This window comes from Sprattus sprattus (assembly GCF_963457725.1).
Source record: "Sprattus sprattus genome assembly, chromosome: 3".
Lineage (NCBI taxonomy): Eukaryota > Metazoa > Chordata > Actinopteri > Clupeiformes > Clupeidae > Sprattus > Sprattus sprattus.
In genome coordinates, this window is record NC_137922.1 from 4,561,477 (window position 1) to 4,571,740 (window position 10,264).

At 42.5% G+C, this 10,264-nt stretch overlaps 1 protein-coding gene across 2 annotated transcripts in view; it reads right to left on the reverse strand.

Annotated features, from left to right (window-relative positions):
* rasa3 (RAS p21 protein activator 3) overlaps nt 1-10,264 on the reverse strand; it is a 61,245-nt gene extending 50,981 nt beyond the window's left edge. For both annotated transcript variants that reach the window (XM_080833860.1, XM_080833859.1), the window contains exon 1: nt 10,101-10,264. In XM_080833860.1, the coding sequence (XP_080689986.1) occupies nt 10,101-10,155 (55 nt within the window). In that variant the 5' untranslated portion in view covers nt 10,156-10,264. The remainder of the gene's footprint in view (nt 1-10,100) is intronic.

The following is a 10,264-nucleotide window of genomic DNA, read 5'->3' on the forward strand; positions in this document are numbered from 1 at the left end:
AATGCCAACCTAGTTAAATGATGTATAATGCCAACCTAGTTAAATGATGTCTAATGTCAACCTAGTTAAATGAAGTCTAATGCCAACCTAGTTAAATGATGTCTAATGTCAACCTACCGGTAGTTAAAGGATGTCTAATGTCAACACTACCCCCAGTTAAATGATGTCTAATGTCAACCTAGTTAAATGATGTCTAATGTCAACCTGGTTAAATATCGTCTAATGTCAACCTAGTTAAATGATGTATAATGCCAACCTAGTTAAATGATGTCTAATGTCAACCCTACCCCTAGTTAAATGATGTCTAATGTCAACCTAGTTAAATGATGTCTAATGTCAACCTAGTTAAATGATGTCTAATGTCAACCCTACCCCTAGTTAAATGATGTCTAATGTCAACCTAGTTAAATGATGTCTAATGTCAACCTAGTTAAATGATGTCTAATGTCAACCCTACCCCTAGTTAAATGATGTCTAATGTCAACCCTACCCCTAGTTAAATGATGTATAATGCCAACCTAGTTAAATGATGTCTAAAGTCAAGACTCTGTATGGGTCACCTCTGGTTGAACTCTATACTCTATATAGAAAAAGGTGTGCACATCCAACCCGTGGCCAGTTGACGGACAGTTTTAAAGGTAACTGGAATAAAGGATAAATGTCTTTTACATTTCGACCATGTGAAGACAACAAGTCTTAAGACAGACAAGTAGTGAGGTCATCGTGCCATTGGGAAGTCACATGATGTCACAGAAAGAAAGTATGAGTGTCACAGAAATAATGCAAACATTGGCAAAGAGGTCAAATATCTCTACTGTGAGAATAAAACTAGAAATAAAACAAAAAGACTAAAGAGCAAAGAAATCATAATACTTGTCAACAAAAGGTCAGCACCTCTAACAAAAGGGCACCCAGACACTGTCATAGTAAGAATTACCGGTTTTTCCACTTCCTCATATGATTCTTGACTCTGCCATTAGCAGCCTATTACACACACACACACACACACACACACACACACACACACACACACACACACACACACACACACACACACACACACACAGAAAAGATGTAGAACAAGCCTGCACCAGTAGAAACAGGAAAGACTTTTCTGATCAAATACTATTTGACCCTTGTAATAGTGCAAATGTCATTGGAACTCTCATTATTGCCCCAAAATGATTGAACAACTTCAGATTCTTTGGACCCTCCACCTCAGGAGCAATACTCCTCCACCCCCACACACACACACACACACACACACACACACACACCCTCCACCTCAGGAGCAATACTCCTCCACCCCCACACACACACACACACACACACACACACACACACCCTCCACCTCAGGAGCAATACTCCTCCACCCCCACACACACACACACACACACACACACACACACACCCTCCACCTCAGGAGCAATACTCCTCCACCCCCATGAGTCTATCACCCTAGTCCTCCCATCATGAACACCTCTATGGGTGCAGGCAAATTGCTAATACTCAGTACTCAAAAAAAATAGGTGGGGCTACCATGTTTAATCGAACAAGTTTTATATTTTGCAACGTGCTGCACATTCAAATGTGCTGCTTGACAGCCATATGTTTTTGCTAAATTTGCTGGTACTCAACTGATGAGTTATTTTGACTTTATTTTAGGATGTTACTGTATGTTCTTTTACTCTTTATTTTTTATTGTGGTTTAGCTCAGGGGCTCCAGTAGAATTTCAACTCTTAGGCACAAGCAGACACAGCGCGGGACAACAATGCAAAATTGAATCGTAAATTGATAAATGTCCTAATTGAATACAATAAAACCTCAACCAATCAAATCAAATAAAAAATCAACCATTGGTCTGTTATGTTTTCAACCATTTATAGAAATCCTTTTCATCCTCCGAGCTACACACGGACTGAAGCTGGAGAGCTGCCTGGAACCTTCATTTTGTAAATCTTTTTAGACCTACAGGGAACTCTCAGCAGACCTGCCATTATTGCTGACCTTCCCTTACTACCAGTGCACACAGGCTACTTCCCCAGAAGCACAAAAACGAATATGAATACCAAACAGTATCAGTCACTATCATCCAACACTGACACACAGCAGCACAGCCCAAGATAGTGCCCTGCCTTCCCTTTCCATACATGACCACACAATAAAGATCTGGGCCTAGTTTCCCGAACGCTAAAAAGGACTTGAAATCGGTCGTAAGAGGGATATTGCAGAGCGGTTTCACGACGCCGCACTTACGGCAATGATGAGTCTATGATGTCGCCAAAATCCACGTAGGCCGTTAAGATACGTCGTTATCGGGAAACGAGGCACTGATTTGGCTAAATACATGTGCCTACAGGAAGTGCAATGTGGCCAGGAGGAGTCGACGCAAGGGGCTTACAGTGCCAGTCCCAGATAGCTGGTGTGTCAGAGCCATAAGCTAGCTAGCAGTGCTAGTGGCCAAAAGCCTGTGAGCTAACTCTAGCATAGTGTACTGTTGCCTGCAGCAGGCTGAGGGATTCTCTCCCTTGTTGTTTTTCTCTTCAACTATAGTGTAATAAAATATGAATTAGGCATCACTGTGGCTTCTTTCATGAACTTGCAGTCATTCGATTGCGTTAAGAAACTCTATGTAAACTCTAAGAAACTCTATGTATGTCTCCCCTGCTATACTACTATACTGCAAGATCAGGGAGATGTCCTCTGCCCTGCATGAAGCCTACTATACTACAAGATCAGGGAGATGTCCTCTGCCCTGCATGAAGCCTACTATACTACTATACTACAAGATCAGGGAGATGTCCTCTGCCCTGCATGAAGCCTACAATACTACAAGATCAGGGAGATGTCCTCTGCCCTGCATGAAGCCTACTATACTACTATACTACAAGATCAGGGAGATGTCCTCTGCCCTGCATGAAGCCTACTATACTACAAGATCAGGGAGATGTCCCCTGCCCTGCATGAAGCCTACTATACTACAAGATCAGGGAGATGTCCTCTGCCCTGCATGAAGCCTACTATACTACTATACTACAAGATCAGGGAGATGTCCTCTGCCCTGCATGAAGCCTACAATACTACAAGATCAGGGAGATGTCCTCTGCCCTGCATGAAGCCTACTATACTACAAGATCAGGGAGATGTCCTCTGCCCTGCATGAAGCCTACTATACTACTATACTACAAGATCAGGGAGATGTCCTCTGCCCTGCATGAAGCCTACTATACTTCTATACTACAAGATCAGGGAGATGTCCTCTGCCCTGCATGAAGCCTACTATACTACTATACTACAAGATCAGGGAGATGTCCTCTGCCCTGCATGAAGCCTTCTATACTACAAGATCAGGGAGATGTCCTCTGCCCTGCATGAAGCCTACTATACTACTATACTACAAGATCAGGGAGATGTCCTCTGCCCTGCATGAAGCCTTCTATACTACAAGATCAGGGAGATGTCCTCTGCCCTGCATGAAGCCTGCTATACTACTATACTACAAGGTCAGGGAGATGTCCTCTGCCCTGCATGAAGCCTACTATACTTCAAGATCAGGGAGATGTCCTCTGCCCTGCATGAAGCCTACTATACTACTATACTACAAGATCAGGGAGATGTCCTCTGCCCTGCATGAAGCCTGCTATACTACTATACTACAAGATCAGGGAGGTGTCCTCTGCCCTGCATGAAGCCTTCTATACTACAAGATCAGGGAGATGTCCTCTGCCCTGCATGAAGCCTTCTATACTACAAGATCAGGGAGATGTCCTCTGCCCTGCATGAAGCCTTCTATACTACTATACTACAAGATCAGGGAGATGTCCTCTGCCCTGCATGAAGCCTACTATACTACTATACTACAAGATCAGGGAGGTGTCCTCTGCCCTGCATGAAGCCTACTATACTACTATACTACAAGATCAGGGAGATGTCCTCTGCCCTGCATGAAGCCTACTATACTACAAGATCAGGGAGATGTCCTCTGCCCTGCATGAAGCCTACTATACTACAAGATCAGGGAGATGTCCTCTGCCCTGCATGAAGCCTACTATACTTCTATACTACAAGATCAGGGAGATGTCCTCTGCCCTGCATGAAGCCTACTATACTTCTATACTACAAGATCAGGGAGATGTCCTCTGCCCTGCATGAAGCCTACTATACTTCAATACTACAAGATCTGGGAGATGTCCTCTGCCCTGCATGAAGCCTACTATACTACAAGATCAGGGAGATGTCCTCTGCCCTGCATGAAGCCTACTATACTACAAGATCAGGGAGATGTCCTCTGCCCTGCATGAAGCCTACTATACTACAAGATCAGGGAGATGTCCTCTGCCCTGCATGAAGCCTACTATACTTCTATACTACAAGATCAGGGAGATGTCCTCTGCCCTGCATGAAGCCTTCTATACTACAAGATCAGGGAGATGTCCTCTGCCCTGCATGAAGCCTACTATACTACAAGATCAGGGAGATGTCCTCTGCCCTGCATGAAGCCTACTATACTTCTATACTACAAGATCAGGGAGATGTCCTCTGCCCTGCATGAAGCCTTCTATACTACAAGATCAGGGAGATGTCCTCTGCCCTGCATGAAGCCTACTATACTACAAGATCAGGGAGATGTCCTCTGCCCTGCATGAAGCCTACTATACTACAAGATCAGGGAGATGTCCTCTGCCCTGCATGAAGCCTACTATACTACAAGATCAGGGAGATGTCCTCTGCCCTGCATGAAGCCTTCTATACTACAAGATCAGGGAGATGTCCTCTGCCCTGCATGAAGCCTACTATACTACAAGATCAGGGAGATGTCCTCTGCCCTGCATGAAGCCTTCTATACTACAAGATCAGGGAGATGTCCTCTGCCCTGCATGAAGCCTACTATACTACAAGATCAGGGAGATGTCCTCTGCCCTGCATGAAGCCTTCTATACTACAAGATCAGGGAGGTGTAGGGGAAGAGGTGAGCGACGTGCGAGGTGAACCTCATATGCAAATACCTCATTTTTAAACACCCAATCGTTGTTTCCTGACTTATAAACATAACACAAAAGAAAAATAAATACTACACTACTTTTGAAGATCTAATTAATGTCATTAACCAACAACAATTGATCCAACATCTATTTTAAGGATCTATGTTTTCAAGTGGATGAAAACACCCGCCTCACCAGCATATGAACATACCGCGGCTGCCCATTCTACCCTCGGCTGGTTGGTCACAATATGAACAACCTACTAAAAAACTAAAGACAGTACAAACCAACCGAGAAAAAGCAGAACATGCCACCCTATTAGATCTTAAAATTGAACACACAGTGGTGGTGGGAACAGCTGGTAGGGATGGTGGAATGGAGACCATGACCTGGAGATTCACAGGCAATTAAGAAACTTTGTTTATGTATGCTTCCCCTAAGTGTTATGGGTTCACCACACCATTACCCCTGTCCTCTATCTAAGGGGCGTAACTCTCCCCTGAAGGTCACACTGGTTGTGAATGGCTTTGGTTGTCTCACTTAGGAAGTTTCTTCATATGTGGACTGCTGTGGACTTGGACTTGATTAAGCCCTGCTTTGTCCCAGGCCTTCCATAATATGTTATAGACTGAATTTGAACTCTGGACGAGATTTCATTGAGTTATTTAAAGATTACTGCACTGTCAACAATGATGTTTTGATTGAGACCTCTCAGTTTATATACAAACATTCCTCATCCTCATGCTGGAGGTTTAAAAGCACTGAAACACTTTCAAGCTAACTTTCAAGTCAAGCATAGATTGTCTCCTGGGGCTTACAAACATTGTCCTCGCTTATATCTTTCAAAAAATGTTTTTTTTTTAACTTGACTTACTTTTTACAACTAAAAATGTTACCCAACTTAGTTTGCCGATACATTGGGGTGTTTGAGAAAGACTTTGCTTGAGCCACGAACAGTGCTTTAGCCTACCCACAAGCCTGGAATTATCTGACTTTTTATATTATCAAAATTCCAGATCTGAACATCTAACTTTCACTATGGAGTTTAACAAAGAGTACAATACACGTATTAATAGCATAACATTAGAATGGGTAACTGCATACAGACCTAGGCTGTATCGCAAGCCTACAGACAGAAACACCAATTTTAAGAGGTGACCGATTTAAGACATGGCCAAGACTTTGCCATTAGCCCAGATGAGTCACATAGCACCCAAGCAGAAGAAGTGTCTCAACAGAGGGTACAAGATTGGATGGCTAGAGGTGCTAAGGGCATGTTTTGAAAATATATCACAGGACTAGGTATCTACAAACAAAGAATAAAAAAAGGAAACTCTTACTGTGTTAATCACCACTGGGGGCAGAACTACAAAAATAGTAGATAAACACTGGCATGATTCCTCTTATTCCACAGTAAAATAGTAAATAAACACTGGCATGTTTCCTCTTATTCCACAGTAAAATAGTAAATAAACACTGGCATGATTCCTCTTATTCCACAGTAAAATAGTAAATAAACACTGGCATGTTTCCTCTTATTCCACAGTAAAATAGTAGATAAACACTGGCATGTTTCCTCTTATTCCACAGTAAAATAGTAGATAAACACTGGCATGTTTCCTCTTATTCCACAGTAAAATAGTAGATAAACACGGGCATGTTTCCTCTTATTCCACAGTAAAATAGTAAATAAACACGGGCATGTTTCCTCTTATTCCACAGTAAAATAGTAGATAAACACAGGCATGTTTCCTCTTATTCCACAGTACAATGCACATTTATATTAGAAAATGACCAAATAGAACATAAATAAATGACATTTCTCATGCAATGTCAAAAATGCAAATGTACTGTATGGCCGGGATACCTACTAAAGTTAGCAAGCTAAACCACTAACTGTGGCCCATCCTCTCTCGTAATACCACTTAAGACCTCAAATGGGTGTTAGCGAGTTGCTGTAGAAACTCGGAGCAGGTATTGGGTGCATCCCCTCAACTGTCGGAGGTGAGAATGTATGAAAATTCATGTGGAAAGCACTTCCTGATTAGACCGTCAAACTGCTATCGAAACAGATTAGGCTGATATTTTGCGGAGCAGCGAACCATGCCTCTGCCATATCTGGTGGAATAGGAAGTACTGGCTAGAGTGGCAGAGATCAGTGTCTGCATCACAGATGGAATGCTACTGCACTGGTCCTGGTGGAAATTGAGCGTTAGTCTTCAGCATTGGAGACAGTGAGGCTGATGCGGGTAGTGTTCTTAATGTGACCCAGTGCCAGGAATCCCTGCTCTCAAGCATCACAAGCAGTATTTCAGCAGGAAGTTCTGAAATATCCCTTTTTCGAATGCTTTTACCCACTAGTAGGCTAATGGGTGAGTCCTTATTCACTCAGATCATTCACCCGCATCCTTTTAATAGCGTAAAAATAAGTCATGAGTCTGCATCCTTCATTAACCCAGATCTGTTCAGTCCCCTACCTGCTGCTAACACCACACATAAGGAGGTGGTTGCCACTACAAGGGATCCTTTTCCTCAGGGGACACAGGTGGGCTGACTGAGTGGATCAGGGGAACTTTCTGCAGAGCCAGAAACATAATGCACTCAAACATCGCTGATCCAGACTAAAACCCTAACTGAGTGCATCAGTGGAACTTCCTACATAGCATAGACATTAAGTTTAATGTAAAAACATTATGTTGCCATTTGTGAAACATTACCCATGATTTGCGTTAACAGCATATACTGTATGTTGACTTTTGACATTGTCATAGCAGCCCATTGGAGAGGGTGGGAAAGAGTGGAATAAAAAGACGTTGCACAGATCTAGCAGAGGCCTTAGTTAGCCTATTCTGTTTTTCGGTGGATAATTTGGAGCAGATTTTTTTAAACTGACAAACCATAAGCCATTTCTGTAACATTCTTTATATATTACACTGATAGGTGCCCTGTTGCTCTGCAAAATAATAACACGCATGGTCCTTGTTATTGATAATAACACTGTCATTATCTGTCTTATATTTTAAGATCTGTTTTATATGGGTGTTTACCAGAATAACTGAGCGGATGCAAGCGGTGAGCAAAAAAAAACTGTGGACATTTTTTTCCAGTTGACTTCTAAAGGTGCTTACACCCGTGTGTGGTTTGTTGTCACCAAACCACACACCTTGATTGCAAACTGAGGTGAGAGATGATGGAAAGATAAGCAGGTTCACTTTAAATCAAATGGGAGAACACAAAAGACAAACAGTTATAACACAAATATTTTGTGGAATTCCTAATTGTATCCTTTCCTAATAATGGATTTGTATTCGGGGAACTATACATACTATAGTCTTGACCTCGCTAACATATTTCAAAGTAGAAAATCCAGCAATCCACATCCAACATCTTAAGAAAAGAAAAAACACTGAGCAAATGACAATGACATCCGTTTATTATAATCAAAGGTACTACATGAAGCTGGAAATCTGAGGATACGTGTGACCGCAGAAACATGGAAGGATGGACACAAGGAGAGAACAAGAAATATAACCTCATAAGAGTGTGAATGAAAGTCAACCACTAAATAAGTAAGATGCCTGCCAAAAAAAGATCAAGGAACTCAAAATGTTAAACCAGATTAGTTCACGCCAAACTGTGGTACATTTAGCCAAACAGGAAGCATTTCAGAGCAGTTTCCTGCTCAACATCTCCCCACCCTACCCCACCTTTCAGTACACTTGATAGAAGGTTGGAGCTATTTCCTCCAAATCTGTTCTCTTGTAGCAACACTGGACTCTACAATACAGACGCCAAAATAATTAACAGCAGTTTTCCTCTTGCAGCTCACGAAAGAAAACACACTCCATATGTAAACAACTCACACCTGCAGATCAGCTTCTAGCCCTCCAAGCCCCTAAACACTCTATAAGGATGTGTCCTTGTGTCCAGTGTGATAACATGGACTGCAGGCACAAAGGAGTTTTCAAAGTGTGTTATCCTATTTGTTACAATAACAACATACTAATTCATATCACAAAAAAAACTGAAAGGTTCGAAGTGTGACTGAGCCATACACAATCCCCATCCAAACAATTCGTTGCCTCAAGAGCACGGAAGAGGGGGTGCCATTTAATTGGCTGTTGAGCTTAAATATCCTTTCGCCAGAATCGCAGACACCTTATTCTCTTAATTTCAAAAGACAACACTAATATTGTCCCAGATCATTTACACTTTGTTACATTTGGCTGTGTGGATTCTTTGGAAACACTGAAACACAACCATAATGAAATGGCAACCATCAGTGTAGACAAACTTGAGACATATGACTGTTGCCCTCACACTGTGTGTGCTTTTTGAAAACTGTCGCATGGTATGTAGGCACAGTTTGCAAATAAGCTAACAATGGTTCAGGCTTTTTGCAGCAAGCCATCATACGTAAAGATTGTGAAGTAATAGTGATTAATTCTGGGTTAACACGAGGACAGTTTAATTTCATTTACATGGCACACGCTATTCGTGATGGCATGCCAGTGTGGCTTTAGTGTTGTCGGGTAAGCCTGTGTGATGGGGGTTGTTGTGTGCCACTCACTAAGTATCTTGATATGACACATTTACTGTCTATCTTGAACGGAATCACTGAGGTCAGGCTACGACCTAAATGGACCAAGTTGAGCTAGCATTTAACCGTAGGCTACTCGCTGAGAGATTGTGGGTTCAGGCCCGACAACCCGTTCGTTTACAAACAGTGTGATACAGGCTGCTTCTATAGCAAAGCGGCCTGAGACTGTGTCGTAACGTGACATCTGGATGCGGTGCTGCTTGATAGCATTTTTAGAAAGTAGGCCTATTCAGCCGAAAACGCTGCGATATCCTAATGTCCTTTTTCCGGCACTCCAGCATCGTAGAAATAACTAACGGCACGCGGAATGAAATTGATTATTATTTATTTGTATTTGCTCGTTGCACGGTCATTCCAGCACAATGTACAGCCCAAATGCTGGCGAGTGTCTGACTTGGTTTGTGATATAAAAAGAGCTCTCAGCCACCAGGGTTCGCTTTAGCGTGGTGTTCAACCGTTTTACCCGTTCTTCTGAAAAAGAAAAGACGCATGGGCCGCCTACCCCATCATCACTCACCAATTTTTACTTTGACGCTCTGGAAGACTCGGAGCCCTTCCTCTTCGACCGCCATGTTTGCTGTCCTTGTTTCCCTTTTTTCAGTGCAAAATATTGCTGTAACGCTACTCAATCTACCGAAAGTCCTTTCGAGCGCCAGTCAATTCCAGAGCGTAGGCTATCAG